This window comes from Hemitrygon akajei, chromosome 5 (genome assembly GCF_048418815.1).
Source record: "Hemitrygon akajei chromosome 5, sHemAka1.3, whole genome shotgun sequence".
NCBI lineage: Eukaryota > Metazoa > Chordata > Chondrichthyes > Myliobatiformes > Dasyatidae > Hemitrygon > Hemitrygon akajei.
The window spans coordinates 11,931,932-11,951,969 of record NC_133128.1 but is presented as its reverse complement, the minus strand read 5'-3'; the positions used below and the strand labels follow the sequence as shown (position 1 = coordinate 11,951,969).

General features: G+C 42.3%; 1 protein-coding gene across 2 annotated transcripts in view; it reads right to left on the bottom strand.

Moving 5' to 3' along the window:
• cyyr1 (cysteine/tyrosine-rich 1) overlaps positions 1–20,038 on the bottom strand; it is a 55,619-nt gene that overhangs the window by 23,000 nt on the left and 12,581 nt on the right. The window contains exon 3 of one of the 2 annotated variants that reach the window (XM_073044841.1): positions 6,829–6,929. The exons of the other annotated variant lie outside the window; for it this stretch is intronic. Coding sequence (XP_072900942.1) covers positions 6,829–6,929 — 101 coding nt within the window. The remainder of the gene's footprint in view (positions 1–6,828; positions 6,930–20,038) is intronic. 2 annotated transcript variants of the gene reach the window in all.

Sequence of the window (20,038 nt, the reverse complement as noted above, 5' to 3'; positions counted from 1 at the left end):
GTTCCTTGGAGACACATTTGTGGACTGGAAGCTAGTATACGTGCAAGCCCTCGGGCAACGTGGGCGGGGTGAGAGAGAGATTGCATCATCCACCAACCTGATTGACATCTTCAATCCTGCCAGTCAGGATAAAAGAGGGGCTGTAGGAGCAGCCCCCTCAGACGCACCAGAAGAAACGCTAGCGATCCCGTAATAGCGGGAAGCCATTTGAAGGAAGCCACGTGCGTTCGGTTCCCTTGCCTGGAAGCCGGTGGCGGGTACCACAGAAACGATTTTCTTGAACTAACAATGGGGAACCAAATCCCCCGACTCAACGGATTGGCCTCATCAAAAGACCGGGCAAGTTTCTTTTCTCACAAATCTCTCTCTCTCTCTCCAACAAGTGAAAACCCAGCGGTCCCCAAAAAAACCAGAAGCCTGCAGGAACTGAGTGACTCTTATATTTCCAACGGATAATATATTACCCCCTAGACAAACGATAGAGCTCTTTCTTATTGATGATTATTACTATACCTGCGCTTTAGATTGAGTATTGACGACGTATATTATCTGAATGTTTGTATTAACCTTATTTTTGTGCCCCTTTTTAAATAAAGACTTTAAAAAATAGTACCATCAGACTTCAACGGACCTCTCTATCTTTGCTGGTAAGTGACCCAGTTACGGGGTACGTAACACTACATGGTCATGGAAAGGATGTATAAACATCTTACAGATGGCATCAGAATTGAACTCTGAACTCTGATGTCCCAAGCTATAGTAGTGTCATTCTAACCACTACCCTATCATGATGCACTATTTCTTCATTCCTTTCCATAGATGCTGCCTGTCTTACTGAGTTCTTCCAGCATTTTGTGCGCGCTATCTAGAAATAGTTCTCTCTCCATTTTAAGTTAACTCAATAACTTAAGGTAACTCAATAACTACAGTGGCAGTACATCCACTTTAAGGAAATCGGGATCTACTTGCCATTACAATACTCCAGGCATTGCCTCAACAAGTCCCTGCATAATCATATTTAGACATCTTTTACTTTTGCACTGAAATCCTTTTGCAAAAATCCTCTCTTGGAGAGCCAAATTCTTCCACACAAACAGTGGGGGCTGCCTGGTATGAATTGGTGGAGGAGGCAGTGGGGGGAGATGCAGTTGAAAGACATTTGGATGGGTAAAGATAGGAAAAGCACAGAGGCAGGGCAAGAGACATAGATGGAATGTCAACAAATAGGATTAGCACAGACAGGCATCATAGCTCGCATGGATGAAGTGTGCCAAAAGGGCCTCTCTACTTCTACGCTGTATGATTCTGTGATTCAACATACCATCTAAAGATTAAAGATAAAGATGAGCTTATTTGTCACATGTACACCGAAACGAACGGTAAAATGGTTGGTTAAATTAAAACAAATCAGCGAGGATTGTGCTGGGCAGCCTGTAAGTGTTGCCACACTTCCAGCGCCAACATGGCATGCCCACGACTCACCAACACCAACTTTGTCTTTGGAGTATGGGAGGAAACATACATGGTAATAGGCACAACACACAAACTCCTTACAGGCAGCGGTGGGTGTTGAACACTGATCTTACAGCTGGCACTGTAAAGCATTGTGCTATGCTCCCATGCCTCTAAGATTAAGGGTCTGATTTTTAAAATATTGGCAAATTGTTTAATTGGTGAATGGGGGGAGGGACAATGTTGGAAATGCAGAGTTATCTGCACAGAAATAGAGAGGATATAATTAAGAGGAGGAAAATACTGTCTGAAAGGGACTTAACATAATGAAAAAATTAATTATTCAGTTCAACAAATAGTTGGAAAGGCAAATTAATATTAGCTGTTATTGTAAGTGGGTGAAAAAGAGGTTTTTGGTCTGAAGGGGGAATCAGAAGCTATGGGTTACGAGTATGAATGCTTAATTGTTTCTTAACACCAGCACAAAGGCATTCAGTGACTTATGTACAAGATACATGCAAGGTCTCTGAACACGCTGTCAGAGAAAATCAGTGGTCAGGCAGCATCGAAGGAGGCAAAAGGATATTTGATACTTTGAGTCGAGACCCTACATCAGGACTGCAGTTACTCAGTTTCCCTCTCCACAGATGCTGCCTCATCTGCTGACTATTTCTAACATTCTGTTTTTATTAAAGGTAAGTGAACAGACCAAATACAGATGATCAAAGTCAATTTTATTTATCAAGGCCTTTCACCATTCAATAGGTTTCATTGATGTCACCCCTCATTCTTCAGACTTCTAGTGAATACAGACCCAGAGCCAAACACTATTCATATAACAAGCCTTTCAATCCTGGAATCATTTTCATGAACCTCCTTTGAATCTTCTCCAGTTTCAGCAGATCGTTTCTAAGATAAGGGACACAAAACTGCTCACAATACTCCAAGGAAGGCCTCACTAATGTGTTATAAAGTCAAAATATTACATCCTTGTTTTTATATTCTAGTTCTCTTGAAATGAATGGTAACATTGCATTTGTCTTCCTCACCACAGACTCAACTTACAAATTAACCTTCAGGGAATCCTGCACAAAAGCTCCCAAGTCTCTTTGTACCTCAGTTTTTTTGTATTTTCTCTCCATTTAGAAAATAGTCAATCTTTTTATTTCCTCTACCAAAGTGCATGACAATACACTTCCTAACACTGTATTCCATCTGCCATTTCTTTGACCTTTCTCCTAACCTGTCCAAGTCTTTCTGTAGCCTCACTATTTCCTCAAAACTACCTGCCCCTCCACCTATCTTTATATCGTCTGCAAACTTTGCAACAAAGCCATCAATTCCATCATCCAAATCATTGACATATACCATAAAAAGAATTGGTCCCAACACATACCCCTATGGGACACCACTGGCCACCAGCAGCCAACTTGAAAGGGCTCCCTTTATTCCCACCCTTGGCCTCCTGCCAGTCAGCCACTGTTTTATCCATGCTGGAATATTTCCTGTAATACCATGGGCTCATAGCTTGTTAAGGGAGAAGGCAGGAGATTGGGGCCAAGAGGAAAATTGGATCAGCCATGATGAAAGGGTGTAGCAGACTCAATGGGCCAAATGGCCTAATTCTGCTCCTACATCTCATGGTGTGGCACCTTGTCAAAAGCCTTCTGAAAATCTATGTACACAATATCAACCGATTTTCCCTTGTCGATCCTGTTTCTTCAAAGAATTCCAACAGATTCGTCAAGCAAGATTTTTCTTGAGGAAACCATGCTGATTACTGGCTATTTTATCATGTGCCTCCAAGTACCCTGAGACCTCATCCTTAATAATCAACTCCAACATCTTCCCAACCACCGAGGTCAGACTAACTGGTCTATAGTTTCCTTCCTTGTGCCTCTCTCCCTACTCAAAGAGTGGAATGACATTTGCAATTTTCCAGTCTTCTGGAATCTAGTGATTCTTGAAAGATCATTACTGAAGCCTCCACAACCTCTTCAGCCCCATCTTTTGGGATGTACACTATTACAATGGAAGTAGTGAGTCTATCAGTCGTGAGAAGCTTGCGGCGAATTGCCGCACTCTGGCTCCATCTTGCTTCAATCTTCTATGACATAAAACATAGAACATTACAACACAATACAGGCCCTTCAGCCCACAATGTTGCGCCAACATTTTAAACTACACCAAGATCAATTTAAGCCTTCCCTCCCTCATAGCCTGACATTTTTCTTAAGTCCTTGCACCTATCTAAGAGCCTCTCAAATGTCCCTAATGCATCTGCCCCATCAGCACCCCTGACCGTGCATTCCACATACCCTCCCACCACTCTGTGTAAAACAACTTCCTCTGACAACCCCTCTATACTTTCTTCAAATCACCTTTAAATTATGGCCTCTCATATTAGCCATTGCCACCCTGGGAAAAAGTCTCTGACTGTCCAATCAAATGTAGTCTCTTACCATCTTGTACACCTCTATCAAGCTACCTGATGGTAACAGTGAGAAGAGGGGAGGCCCTGGGTGCTGGGGGTCATTAGTTATGGACGCTGCCTTTCTGAAACACCGCTGCTTGAAAATGTCCATGGTACTTTGTAGGCTAGTACCCAAGATGGAGACGACTAAATTTACAACCTTCTGCAGCTTCTTCCAGTGCTGTGCCCCTCCCCCCCCCCCCCCCCCCATACCAGACAGTGATGCAGCCTGCCAGAATGCTCTCCATGGCACATCTATAGAAGTTTTTGAGTGTTTTTGTTGACATACCAAATCTCTTTAAACTCCTAATGAAGTATAGTCACTGTCTTGTCTTCTTTATAACTACATCGATATGTAGTACAACTACATCAACATATATTACTCAATATGCATCACCAATCTGATATTTACACTTTCTCACTGCTACCATTAGGAAGGAGGTGCAGAAGCCTGAAGGCACACACTCAGTGATTCAGGAACAGCTTCTTCCCCTCTGCCATCCGTTTCCTAAGTGGACATTGAAGCTTTGGACACGACCTCACTTTTATTTTTAAATATACAGTATTTCTGTTTTTGCGCGTTTTAAAAAATCTATTCAATATACGTAATTGATTTACTTGTTTATTATTATGTTTTATTTTTTTCTCTCTCTGCTAGATTATGTATTGCATTGAACTGCTGCTGCTAAGTTAACAAATTTCACGTCACATGCCGGTGATAATAAACCTGATTCTGATTCCGTTATTGAAGCAGGAGCTACCCCAAACAGACACAACATACAAATGAACCATGATTGATCAGTGGAATGAGTCTATTAAAGGCCAGAAGCAGGAAAAGTCAGACATGTTGTGAGGTTGTCTGGAGTACTGAGATTGGGGGGACTTAAGAGCAGGGAGGAGAGTTTTAAAATCAACATGTTGCTTTACAGGGAGGATAGCTATTCAAGATTGTGCTATTGTTGTTATACTTTCATGCCAAATCCCAATTTATATGATCACTCAGAATGAGAAAATCCAAGCAAGACACACAAAATGCTGGAGGAACTCACCAGGCCAGGCTGCATCACTGGAAATGGGGAAACAGTCAATGTTTTCAGGCTGGGACCCTTTATCAGGATGAAACGTCGACTGTTCATTCTTTTCCATAGACGCTGCCTGGCCTGCAGAGTTCCTCTAGCATTTTATCTGTGTCGCTTATAAGATCATTCAGTTTCAGTGACAGGTTACTGTCGATGCAATGCTCCTCAGACAGGATGAAGAGGTCAATACTCCCCAATGCCATTAGGCTTTACAATTCAACTGCCAGGACTTAAGAACTTTTTTTAAAGCTATTATTAATGCTTTTTGAGTTAGTGATTTAGATGCATATCATATTATTACTGAGTTAAGTATTGTATGTAATGAGTTTTTGCTACAACAAGTGTATGGGACATTGGAAAAAAAGTTGAATTTCCCCATGGGGATGAATAAAGTATCTATCTATCTATCTATCTATCTATCAAAGGACATCACAAGTGGTTAAGAGCAAAACAAAAAGATCATGTGGGACTTGCTATGTTATTTTCAGATCAAAATAAACTTCATTTATAATAAAAAAAAGTACTTCCAGGAATAAACTGTGCAATAACTTTTCATTCTTTACATTCATAGTCAATGCTTTCTGTACTGCTCCGTTACATTCCTACACTTCAGTATCACTGCTGCTATTCACGGGCACTCTGTGGTGGTACATAACACAATAATAATTGAGGGGCTTCCGGTAGAGGGGGAGCTCTACACTTGCCAATGAGCAATGAGCATCTTGTGGTAGCAGCACCAAGTTTCAGTGCGTTGATCAGCATGCGCTCCCACAGCCTGGAATGTGTCAGTCAGCAGCATTCCTCTACGGACGTCTCAAGGTGCTGGAGGATTTGGGCATCTACGCTGGCGCTGGAAGACGTGGTGACACTGGCAGGCTGTCCCCAGCACATCCTCAGGACGTGTTGGTTGTTAACGCCAACAATGCATTTTACTTTACTTTATTGTCACCAAACAATTGATACCAGAGCGTACAATCATCACAGCGATACTTGATTCTGCGCTTCGCGCTCCCTGGAGTACAAATCGAAGTAAATATAATAAAAACTTAAATTATAAATCATAATTAGAAAATAGAAAAGGGAAAGTAAGGTAGTGCAAGTCAGGTCTGGATATTTGGAAGGTACGGCCCAGATCCATTTCACTGTCTGTATGTGATAAATCTGAACCTGATCTTAGACTCATTACCATTTGTACACAAACAAACCAAAAATGTCATTTAGTGTACCTTACACTCAGTGGCCACTTTATTAGGTACACCTGTACTCCTGCTCGTTAATACAAATATCTAATCAGCCAATCATGTGGTAGCAACTCAATGCATCAAAGCATGCAGACATAGTCAAGAGGTTCAGTTGCTGTTCAGAGCAAACATCACAATGGGGAAGAACTGTAACCTAAGTGACTTTACCGTGGAATGATTGTTGGTGCCAGACAGGGTGGTTTGAGTATCTCAGAGACTTCTGATCACCTGGGATTTTCATGTACAACAGTCTCTAGAGTTTAGAGAGAATGGTGAGAAAAACAAAAGAAACACCCAGTGAGCAGCAGATGTGTTGGCCAAAACCCCTTGTTTATGAGAGAGATCAGAGGAAGAATGGCCAGACTGGTTCAAGCTGACAGGAAGGTGACAGTAACTCAAATAACTCAAACATTTCAACAGGGGCGTGCAGGAGAGCATCTCTGAATGCACAACACATCGAACCTTATAGTGGATGGGCTACAACAGCAGAAGATCACAAACAGACACTCAATGGCCACTTTATTAAGTACAGGAGGTACCCAATAAGGTGTCCACTGAGTGTTAGCTTCCTGTTAATACTCACCGCCCTTCCATTCCAGTGACAGGTAACCGACAAAACTCATTATCGATTCCAAAGACAGGCTGCCTAAAGTCTTTGTTTCCACTTTACCTTGGTGCAAGACCCTGTATGGTTGGACAGTAACAGTTAAGAAGTGTTTTCGATACCAGCTTGGAAGTGAGTAAAATTGCAGAGGGCAGAGGAGGAAGCACGTAACACTGTACTGCGTCCTAATAAACTCAGTGAGAGAGCGGATATTTAAATAAGAGTGGAAGTAACACATTATTATTACAATTTTCCTCCCCCCCCCACCCCCCGAGCAGAGTACTTTTAAACATTGGCCAGTATGAGTAACCTTTCTTACAGGATGGACAATAAAGTTCAGATTTAATTAGTAGAACATGAGAGAAGGAGGGAATTAAAAAGCTATTCATCCTATGGGTTTTGTCCCGGGTTTGAGCTCCCTATTCAGTGGAAGCTTTGTGTACTGTTTCCATGACAACAAATAACAAACCTGTCTATTTGTCACCACAAAGTAGATGGTTGGAGTGGTGTTGCCATTCAAGAGCCGTGAGGTAATGTTGCAGCCCTATAAAACCCTGGTTAGATCATGAGACCATAAGATATAGGAGCAGTATTAGGCCATTTGGCCCATCGAGTCTGCTCCAACATTTCATCCTGGCGGATTCATTTTCCCTCTCTGCCCCAGTCTCCTGCCTTCTTCCCATATTCCTTCACGCCCTCACCAATCAAGAATCTATCAACCTCTGATTAAATATATCCAATGACTTGGCCTCCACAGCCGTCTGTGGCAACGAATTCCACAGATTCACCACTCTCCGGCTAAAGAAGTTCCTCCTCATCTCGGTTCTAAAAAGGACACCCTCTACTCTGAGGCTGTGTTGCAGGAGAGGGAGGGGCCAGGTTGGGTGAGGAAGCCCCTCAATTATTATTGTAGCAATGTACCACCCTATAAGACCACATATTGTATTCTGTTCACTTCATAGCAGTGTGTGCATACCTCATAGCAAGGTAGTGGATTCAACCTAGTACATTACATTTGAACCCCTCCAAACCATTCAGTACATCTACGTGGAACAATGCTGTTAAAAAAAAGCAGCCACCATCTTCAAAGATCCTCACCACCCAGGCCATGCTCTCTTCTCGCTGCTGCCATCAGGTAGAAGGTACAGGTGCCTCACGACACACACCACTAGGTTAGAGAGCAGTCACTACCCCTCAACCATCAGGCTCTTGAACAAGAGGGGATAGCTACACCCATTTAAGGACACTTTAATCTTGTTGTTTCACGCTCATTATTTATTGCTATTTATTTACATCTGCATTTGCAGTTTGTTTACAGTTAACAGTTTCAGGTGTCCAGAGTTTAATAGATTTGCGGAGTATGCCTGCAGAAAAAGAATCTCAGGGTCGTATGTGGTGACATATATGTACTCTGACAATAAATTTTACTTTGAAAGCTTTAGAGAGGGTGCAGAGGAGATTTACCAGGATACTGCCTGGATTAGAGAGTGTGTCAATAGATAGTTTGAGGAGGAGGCACCTTGATAGAGGTGTATAAGATGAGAAGGATCATAGATAGAGTGGACAGTCAGACTTTTTCCCCAGCGCAGAAATGGATAATACCCAGGGGGCATAATTTTAAGGTGATTAGGGGAAAGTATCGGGGGGGGGGGGGGTATGTCAGAGTCAGGTTCTTTACGCAGAGAGAGGTGAGTGTGTGGAACGTTCTGCTAGGCATAGTGGTAGTGGCAGATACATTGGGGCATTTAAGAAACTCTTAGATAGGTACATGGATGAAAGAAACATGAAAGGCTAAATGGGAGGGAAGGGTTAGATTGATCTCAGAGTACATTATAAGGTCAGTACAACATTGTGGGCTGAAGGACCTGTACTGCAGTGTAATTTTCACTGTTCTAGAAATATGGACAGAAAACCTCAGAAACTTGATTGACAAGTGCTTGCAGTTGCATTAAGCAAATGAATCTCACTGATGTAATCTATTGCGCAGCAGGAGAGAGTTGGGCCAAAGGGCCTGCTTCCTTGCTATAGAGTCTACTGATCAGTTGCATTGGAAGTACCAATGCGTTTGAATGCAAAAGCCCAGTCCATCACAGGAAAAGCACACCCCCGCAACCATTGAGCATATGTTCAAGGAGGGCTTCCACAAGAAATTGGCATCCAGCATCAAGGAAACCCACATCCAGGCTATGCTCTTATCTCGCTGCTGCCAACAGGAAGGAGCTACAGGAGCCTCAGGTCTCACACCACCAGATTCAGGAAGTTATTACACTTCAACCATCAGTCTCAGGAAACCTGAACTGATTCCAAAACCCATGGTCTTACTGACAAGAGCTCTACAACTCATGTCCCCAGTATTGTTTATCTATTGTTTTGTTTGTTTTTTGCATTTGCAGTTTGCCTTCTTTTGCATAGTGGTTGTTTGTCAGTCTTTGTGTGTGATTTTTCATTGAATCTACTGCATTTCTCCACTCGACTGTGAATACCCACAAGGAAGTGAAGCTCAGCACAGTATATGGTGAGGTACACACTTTGATAAAACATTGACAGTGAATTGAATGTAACTGTTTCCCTCGAATCTCTATTTTGCTGCTATTTTCTACTTCCACGTGCATCCAGATCTCTTTAAATTCAGAGATACTGGCCATTCTGTTATGAGGGGATATTATTGTAAGGTGATTGGAGGAAAATTATAGAGAAAATGTCATAGGTATTTTTTTAAAAAAAAAACACAGAATCAGAATCAGGTTTATTATCACCGGCATGTGTCGTGAAATTTGTTAACTTAGCAGCAGCAGTTCAATGCAATACACGACAATATAGAAATAAATAAATTACTGTAAGTATATAAATGCATATTAAATAGATTAACAATAGTGCAAAAATGGAAATAGTATATATTTGAAAAATGAGGTAGTGTTTAATGGTTCAATGTCCATTCAGATAGCAGATGGCAGAGGGGAAAATGTTATTACTGATTCGCTGAGTGTGTGCCTTTAGGCTTCTGTATCCCCTGCCTGATGGTAACAATGAGAAGATGGCATGCCCAAGGTGATGGGATTCCTTAATAATGGACAAGGCCCTTCTGAGGCACTGCTCTTTAAAGATGTCTTGGGTACTACAGAGGCTAGTACTCAAGATAGAACTGCCTAGTTTTTCTTTCAATCCTGCACAGTAGCAACCCCCCCACCACAACCCGACCCATGCCAGACTGTGATGCAACCTGTTAGAATCCTCTCTCTCTTTACAGTACATCTATAGAAGCTCGAGTGTTTTAGTTGACAAACCAAATTTCTTCAAACCTAATGAAATAAAGCCACCGTTTGCCTTCTTTATAACTGCATTGATATCTTGGAACGGGGTTAGATCCTCAGAGATCTTGACACACAAGAACTTGAAGTTGCTACTTCTTTCCACCTCTGACCCTTCTATGAGGATTGGTTCACCCTCCTTACCCTTCCCGAAGTCCCCAATCATCCGAAGTCTTTCATCTTATTGACACTGAGCGCAAGGTTATTACTGTGACACCACTCAACTAGCTGGTATATCTTGCTCCTGTACGCCCTCATCTCCATCCTTCACCATTTCCCATCCCCTTTTCCCTCTCTCACTTTATCTGCTTGCCCACCCATCACCTCCCTCTAGTGCTCCTCCCCCCCCTTTTCTTTCTTCCATGGCCTTCTATCTCTTTTACCAATCAACTTCCCAGCTCTTTTCTTCGTCCCTCCCCCGCCAGGATTCACCTTTGTGTTCTTCTCTCTCCCCTCCCCCCACCACAAATCTACCCCTCAGGTTTTTTTTCCCTCCAGTCCTGCCAAAGGGTGTTGGCCCCAAACGTTGACTGTACTTTTTCCCCCTTAGATGCTGCCTGACCTGCTGAGTCCCTCCAGCATTTTCTATGTATTGCTCGGGTTTCCAGCATCTGCAGATTTTCTCTTGTCCCCTCTGGGAGGTGTTCTAGACACTTTCCACTCGGTGTAAAAAAAAAACCTGCCTCACAAATCTCCTTTCAACTTTCCCCTTTCACAATACCCTCTAATATTTTTTCATTTCTGCCTCTTAATACCTCTACAGTCCCAATATCCGACCCTCTCAGCCCTGAACACACAATGACTCAGCCTCTGAGTCTCAGGAGTAGAGAATTTTTAAAAACTTAGTCTTCTGAGAAAAGAAATTCCTTCTCCTCTCAGTCTTAAATGAGCATCTCTCTATCCTGAAACTAAACATCTCGATACCCTGCAAACATCCTGTCATCATCTACCTTGTCAAACACCCTCAGAATCTTACAATTGTTACATCCATAGTATTCTGGAGGGACTCACCAGGCCATGCAGCATCTGTGGAGGGGAATAAACAGTCAATGTTTGCGGCCAAGACCCCATCTACAGGTATTTCCCTCCACTGATGCTGTGTGACCTGCTGAGTTCCTCCAACATTTCAAAAGTCAAAGTTCAAAAGTAATATTTATTATCAAAGTACCATATACTCCCTCGAGATTCATTTTCTTGCAGACACTCAACAGAAAGTAAAGAAATACAACAGAATTTCTGAAAAACGATATTTAAAAGACCGACAAACAACCAATGTGCAAAAGAGAAACTGAACGGCATCGTAGTGTAGCAGGTAGTGTAATGCTGCTACAGTGCTAGTAACTGGGATTCAGTTCTTGCCGTTGTCTGTATGGAGCTTGTACATTCTCCCCATAACCGTGTGGATTTCCTCCCTCATCTTAACGTCTTAGGAGCTGGTAGGTTAATTGTTCACATGGGTATAATTGGGTGGCATGAGCTTGTTTCGCTGGAAGAGCCTGTTACCATTCTGTATCTCTAAATAAAACAATATAAATAATACTAAGAACAGGAGTTGTACAGTTCTTGAAAGCGAGTCTGTAGGTTGTGGAAACAGTTTATTGTTGTGGTAAGTAAAGTTATCCAGGCTGGTTCAGGAGCCTGATGGTTGTGGGGTAATAACTGTTCCTGAACCTGGTGGTGTGGGATCCAAGGTTCCTGTACCTTCAACAAGAAGAGAGCATGGCCTGGATGGTGGAGGTCCTTGCTGATGGATGCTGCTTTCTTGTGGCAGCATTCTATATAAATGTGCACAATGATGAGGAGGGCTTTTCCTTTGACGGACTGGGCTATATCCACTTTTTGTAGGTTTTTCCATTCTTGGGCATTGGTGTTTCCGTACCAGACCGTGATGCAACCAGTCAGGGTACTCACTACTGTGCATCTATAGAAGTTTGTCAAAGTTTTAGATGTGTAACCGGGTGACTATCGAATGCTATTCAGTATCGTTAAAAGTGTACTTGGGCATTCATCCGGGTAATACTAGAATGATGGTGACATCATTACGCACACGCGGGATAGTGGGGAGACCATTTTGCTTTCTGCTGCCGAAGCTGGTAGGGCGGTGGAATCAAGTTCCCCCAGAGGTACTGGGCTTGGTGAGGAAAGGTGAGCATTAACTGACGATATCCATGTGAATTCGTTTATGCTTGTTGGTGAATCAGGAATATCGGTAATTTGACATGTTTTACATGTAGATGCTTTAGATTTTCACGAGTAAAGAACTCGACGCTGGATAGCGTGGCTTGCAAAGTTCCTCACCGGCTAAGTAGGTCAGTCTTCCTGTAATTTAACTACCAGGCAATATCTTGTAAAAGTTGTGCCGAAGTGTACCTTTTGTCTAACTTGATTGTATCATGACTGATTGTGCATGTAACTGCGTAACGCGAATGTTCAGTCTCCGTTCAGGAGTTCAGCACGTGTGTACTAAGAAGTAATAGACGTCTTAGATAAGATGTATTCGCTTACATTTTTCGCTGCTCTGTATAAGGTCCAGGGTTGGGGGGGATTCTAATGTTGTTTGTATTGTGTTCCTTCAGAATTGCCACTACCATATTAGTACTGTATTAGTTTTGTGCGGTTTTCTATGTTTTTTTTTACTGCATATGCAATCGGTCGAGACACAAGTGTGTGGATCGCAGGTTAAACGGAGATTGTAACGGCAGGACCTGATTGTGAAGTCATTCGTTTTGTTTTACGACCCTCTTCTGGCACTTAAACATCTAAAACAGATAAAGGAATTAAAACCCGAAAAAGTAGTTGTTGTCCTGAGTGTGTACTTTTCCCCGGGCTCCAACAGATAACATGCTGAACTCTTCCTGAACCTGGTTGGGGTGGGGGGGGGGGGGGGAGGTGTTGGGGAAAACCTAAGGTACCTCCTGCCTGAAAAGAGTATTGCTCAAGATTTCCAGCATCTGCAGAACAACTTCTTCTTGTATTTTTTGGTGATGATGTTGAGGTGATAAAAAAAGTGACAACAATGTTGTGTTATCTTTTGCAGTGGATATCGTCTTCTGTAGAATTCCAGGCTGCCTGGCTGCGTAGGGCTCTGCACGGAAAGAGACCTCATTAACATCAGATGATGAATTGTGTGCTGGAATGGAATCCATCTTCGACTTTATCTTTTCTGCTGTGACCCTAAGGTGTTCATCACTTATCCTCTCTCAGAAGCTACCCAGGAGTAAAATTCAAGTCGGGCCTGTGGTTAATCATCGTAAACCTTCAAACCTGCTGTGCTCATGCACAGGCTGAGAAACTCCAGGTCTGTCAATATGATGTTAGAGTCTGCAAGTTAATGATAACACATTCCATTTGAAAGGCTGAATTTCCCATCAATTATAAACAAAATATTAAATACATTATCACAATGTTAATTAATCTATAATTTCTACTCATAAAGCATTTACAAGTGGCTTTGAAAAAGATATTGTGCTTTTTGAACACAGTACAAGCCTTTTGGCTAACGATGGTGCATTGAACTTTTAATCTACTCCAAGATCGATCTAATGCTTAATTCCTACATGCTACGACTCTCCATTTTTCTATCATCCATGTGTCTATCTAAGAGTTTCTTAAATGCCCCCAATGTATCTGCCTCCACCACTATCCCTGGCAGGGCATCTGATAGTTCTGTGCAGTGCTACCGTATCTCTGAAATCTGTCAAAACAATTTTTAAAGATTGTCAAATCTTTAAAATATTTAAAGGATTAGCTTTATTTGTCACATATGCTGTACATCAAAGCATACAGTGAGATGTGTCATTTTGTGCCTCATCAGACCAGTGAGGATTGTGCTGGGCAAGAGCCTCCACACTTCCAGCACCACCTAACTGACCCTAATCCGAAACTACACAAGACCATGAGATATAGGAACTGAATTAGGCCATTTGGCCCATCGAGTCTGCTCCACCATTTTGTCATGGCTGATCCATTTTCCCTCTCGGCCCCAATCTCCTGCCTTCTCCCCGTATCCCTTCATGCCCTGACCAATTAAGAATCTATCAACCTTAAGAATGTGGGAGGAAACCAGAGCACCTGGAGCGAATGCACTTGGCCATGGGAACGCACAATCTCCTTACAGAGCACAGCGGGAGCTGAACACTGACTAGGGTAAATCGCTGGTGTTGTAAAGCGGTTGTGCTAACCACTACGCTACTTACTGTACCTTGCAATGATGCAGAATTACCATACCGCTTGGAAATGTGTCAAAACAACTTAGGTAAATATTTTTTCCTGAACTACTGAGAGTTTTATGCAAATACAAACAGACTAGCTTTTGGACGTGCTTATATCTTGTAAACAAGTATAAAATGAATAGCCAATTTAATGCATTGTTCTCTCTTTATCTATCTACTGTATTTATCTGTCTATGCACAGTTTGTTTTCTTTTCCACATTGGTTGCTTATCAGTCTTTGTGTGTAGTTTTTCCAATGATTCCATTGTATTTCTCTGTTCTGCTCTGAATGTCTGCACGAAAATGAATCTCAGGGTGACCTATACTCTATGTACTTTGACAATAAATTTACTTTGAACTACTCAGGTTTGGACAAAAATTTCACGAACAATACCGGGTGGGATGCCAATGATGTCTGCTGTTTTTGTACAGGATTCATGGGCATTCATGACCGGAACTTTTGCACAAACAGTTTAAAGCAAAGATGACCATTCACATCTACGGTCTGCAAACATTGTCTATTCCAGTGATCCATTCACTAAATCACATCAGCCCACATCTGCACAATCACAGTGGCACACTATTTGTTGATACATATCAGTACAGCAGTGCACAGCCACAATGACACCCAGCCAAACACATAACCTCTGAGGAATGCAGCTAATATGCCCAGCCATCCAAACACAGCTAATCAAACAGATGGCCTGTCATACATCTGGCCTCTCAAACACACGGTCAATTAAACAGGCCCTACTTAAATACAAGCTTCTCAAAGCAGAATGCAAGCACAAAATAGCCAGGTCCACCCTCCGATTTAGGGACAGCTTCTCCCCCTCCACTAGATTTCTAAACAGCCCATGGACCTACAGAATGAACACTACTTTGTTATTCCTTCTGGTTTGCATTATCTGGTAATTTATTGCCATTTTAAAAATCTTTGCACCGCAAAACAACCAATTTTAGGGTCACTAGGTTTGGGAATGGTTATTTACAGCCACATTCACTCGCCCCATCACTGAACTGTTCCCACAACCTATGGACTCCCTTTCAAGGACTCTTCATCTCATGCTCTCGATAATTATTGCCTACTTATTTATAATTAATATTTTTCTTCCTTTTTGTATTTGCACACAGTTTATTCTTTTTTGCACATTAGTTGTTAGTTCACAGACGACACCACGGTGGTTGGCCTGATCAGAGGAGATGACGAGACGGCCTACAGGGACAAGGTCCAGCACCTGGCCACATGGTGTGCCGACAACAACCTGGCCTTTAACACCCAGAGGACCAAGGGATCATTGTGGTCTTCAGGCATGCTAGGAGCCACACTCACTACATCTACATCAATGGAGCTATAGTGGAGCGTGTATCAAGCTTCAAATTCCTTGGTGTCCACATTTCCGATGATCTCACCTGGTCCCTGAACTCCTCCATCCTGATCAAAAAGGTGCAACAGCGCCTTTATTTCCTGCGGAGCATCAAGAAAGCTCACCTCTGACCCAGGATACTGACAGACTTTTACCGTTGTACCATTGAGAGCATACTCACCAACTGCATCTCAGTGTGGTATGGCAATTGTCCCGTATCGGTCTGCAAAGCACTCCAGCGGGTGGTGTAAACTGCCCAGCGGATTATCGGCACCCAATTACCCACCATTGAGAGCATCTACCATAAACGCTGACTGGGCAGGGCAAAAAACATTATCAAGGATGCATCTCACCCTAACCATGGACTTTTTACTCTCCTCCCATCCGGTAAGCGCTACAGGAGCCTCTGGTCCCACACCAGCAGGCACAGGAAGAGCTTCTTCCCTGAGGCTGTGACCCTGCTGAACCTCACATCACAGCGCAAAGCAGTATTGCACCCATATTGTACTGTCTCAGTACTTTTATATTTGTGTTCTGTAGCAGGTTGCAGTTATTTTGTAAATAACACTTGTCACACGGTTACATAAATCAAATATCACACTAGAGACACAAGTATTCAAATGTATCCTCTGTGGCCACTTTATTAGTTACAGGGGCCTTCTAATAAAGTGGCCAATGAGTGTTCATACATAAAGCTGGATATGATGCCAGCCACACACAAAGGATCAAGTGAACAACCAAACAGTCCACCAAATATTCAGCCTTTCATGTAATATTCAAATACTCATCTAGAACAGAGCCAATTCAATTCTTAATAAAGGTCAATTGGAAGCCAGGAAGTTGATTCAGGAATAGCTTCTACCCCTCTGCCATCAGATTTCTGAATGGCCATTGAACCCATGAACACTAACTCACTTCTAATTTTTTCTCTTACCATACACACACCTTACCATAACTTACAATTTTATTATGTATTGTAATGTACTGCTACCGCACAACAACAAATTACAAATTTCACGACATGACAGTAACATGAACTTGAAATTCACTGTATGTTTCAATCTACATGTGATAGATAAATAAAACTGAATCTGAAAACCCCAGATCAATCAACAAATTACTCAGTGGCATCATGCAAATTCAAGCCACTTCATCACACAAGGACTTCTCACTTACATAATTGCTTAAAGCACAAACCAGAATCACTCAGATGTATAACTACTTAATCACATCATGTTTCACTTGCACAGTAACCAAATAAATATACTCAAGCCCAAGCAGCTCAAACAGACATCATACATTAATTCATAAACACCTAGATAGAGTGGACGCCGAGGGGATGTTTCTGAAAGCAGAGGAGTCTAGGACCAGAGGGCACAGACTCAGAATACAAGAACATTAAGACCATAAGATATAGGAGCAGAATTAGGCCATTTGGTTCATCAAATCTGCTCCACCATTTCATCATGGCTGATCCGATTTTTCTCTCAGCCCCAATCTCCTGCCTTCTCCCCATATCCCTTCATGCCCTGAGCAATCAAGAATCTATCAACCTCTGCCTTAAATATACATAAAGACTTGGCCTCCACAGCTGCCTCTGGCAATGAATTCCACAGATTCACTACTCTCTGGCTAAAGAAATTCATCCTCATCTCCGTTTTAAAAGTATTCTGAGCTTGTGTCCTCTGGTCTTAGACTCTCCCACCATAGGAAATATCCTCTCCACATCCACTCTCTCGATGCCTTTCCACCCCTCATTCTTCTGAATTCTAGTGAATACAGGCCATGAGACATCAAACACACTTCATATGACAATCCATTCAATCTTGGAATCATTTTCTTGAACCTCCTTTGACCCCTCTCGTTTTAGCAGAGCCTTTTTAAGACAAGGGGCCCAAGACTGCCACAATACTCCAAGTGAATCCTTACCAGTGCTTTATAAAGTATCAACATTACATCCTTGCTTTTATATTGTAGTCCTCTTGAAATGAATGCTAACATTGTATTTGTCTTCCTCATATCAGACTCAACCTACAAATTAACCTTCAGGGAATTCTGCACAAGAACTCCCAAGTCCCTTTGTACCTCAGTTTTTTTTTGTTTTTTCTCTCCATTTAGAAAATAGTCAATCCTTTTTATTTCTTCCACCAAAGTGCATGAACATAGAACAATACGGCACAGTACAGACCCTTCGGCCCACAATGCTGTGCCAACCCTTAAACCCTGCCTCCCATATAACCCCCCACCTTAAATTCCTCCATATACCTGTCTAGTAGTCTCTTAAATTTCACTAGTGTATCTGCCTCCACCACTGACTCAGGCAGTGCATTCCACGCACCAACCACTCTGAGTAAAAAAGCTTCCTCTAATATCCCAATTTCCCTCGGGATCAATAAAGTATGTCTGTCTGAACTTTCCACCCCTTACCTTAAAGCCATGTCCTCTGGTATTGAGCAGTGGTGCCCTGGGGAAGAGGCGCTGGCTGTCCACTCTATCTATTCCTCTTAATATCTTGTATACCTCTATCATGTATATCTTGTATCCTCTATCTTGTAACCTCTACCTTGTATACCTCTATCATGTTCCTGCACCAATCGAACATTTTCAGCACCTCCTCTCTACACGCAGATTTGTTACTTTTGTGATTAGGCCAACCATCGTCATGTCATCAGCAAATATGATGATTGAGTTTGTAGCATGAGTAGGATTGCAGTCATAGGTGAAGAGAGAGTAGAGAAGTAGGTTCGGTACACACCTTTGCAAAGCATCGGTGTTCAGGCATCGGTGGGTGATACGCATACACTTCCCCACCCTGTGTTCCATCTGCCACTTCTTTGCCCATTCTCCTAATCCAAGTCCATCTGTAGTCTCTCTACTTTCTCAAAACTACCTGCTCTTCCACCTATCTTCATATCATCTGAAAATTTTGCAACAAAGCCATCAATTCCATCATCTAAATCATTGACATATAATGTGAAAAGAATCAGTCCCAACACAGAGCCCTGTGGAACACCACTAGTCACCAACAGCCAACCAGAAAAGGCTCCCTTTATCCCCACTCTTTGCCTGCAGCCAATCAGCCACTACTCTATCCATGGGCTTGTAGCTTGTTAAGCAGCCTCATGTATGGCACCTTGTTAAAGGCCTTCTGAAAATCCAAATACATAACATCAACCAATTCTCCTTTGTCTATCCTGTTTGTTATTTCTTCAAAGAATTCCAACAGATCATCAGGAAAGACTTTCCCATGTTGACTACTGCCTATTTTATCATGGCCTCCAAGTACCCAGAGACCTCATCCTTAATAATCAACATCTTCCCAACCATCGAGGTCAGACTAACTGGCCTATAGTTTCCTTCCTTCTGCCTCTTTCCCTTGCTGAAGAGTGGAGTGGCATTTGCAAACTCCAGTCTTCCAGATCTATTCTAGAATTAAGTGATTCTTGAAAGATCATTACTAATGCCTCCACAATCTCTTCAGACACCTCTTTCAGAACCCTGGGGTGTACAGCATCTGGTCCAGGTGACCTACCTACCTTTAGACCTTTCAGTTTCCCCAAGAACCTTCTCTCTAGTAATGGCAACTTCATGACCCCTGACACCTGGAATTGCCACAATACTGCTAGCGTCTTCCACAGTGAAGACTGATGCAAAATACTTAACCAGTTCATCTGCCATTTTGTTGTCCCCATTAATACCTCTCCAGCATTGTTTCCCAACAGTCCGATATCCACTCTCGCATTTCTTTTACACTTTATGTATCTGAAGAAACTTTTGGTATCCTCTTTAATATTATTGGCTTGCTTACTTACATACATATTTCTTCTTAATGATTTTGAGCTGCCTTCTACTGGTTTTTAAAAAGCTTCCCAATCCTCTAACTTCCCACTATTTTTTGGCTTAACATATACTCTATCTTTGGCTTTTATGTTGGCTTAACCTTCTCAGTCACATAGGAGATCCCTTTAGAAGAGAGATCAGGAGGAATTTATTTAACCACAGGCCGAAGAATCTGTGGAATTCATTGCCGCAGATGGCTGTAGAGGCAAAGTCACTGGGTACGTATATTTAAAGGTTCTTGATTTGTATGGGTGTCAAAGATTACGGGGAGAAGACAAGAGAATGGTGTTGAAAGGGGAAAGAAAATAACAGGGCAGACTGGCTTGAATGACTTATGTACCAAAATGTGCAAAACTACACTCATGCACCAAATTGCTTATTTGAATGACAACACAATCCCTCTAATACGACACCATGGATTCAAAGTGTGATTTCACATCTGTACCTCATGCACAGAAGCAGT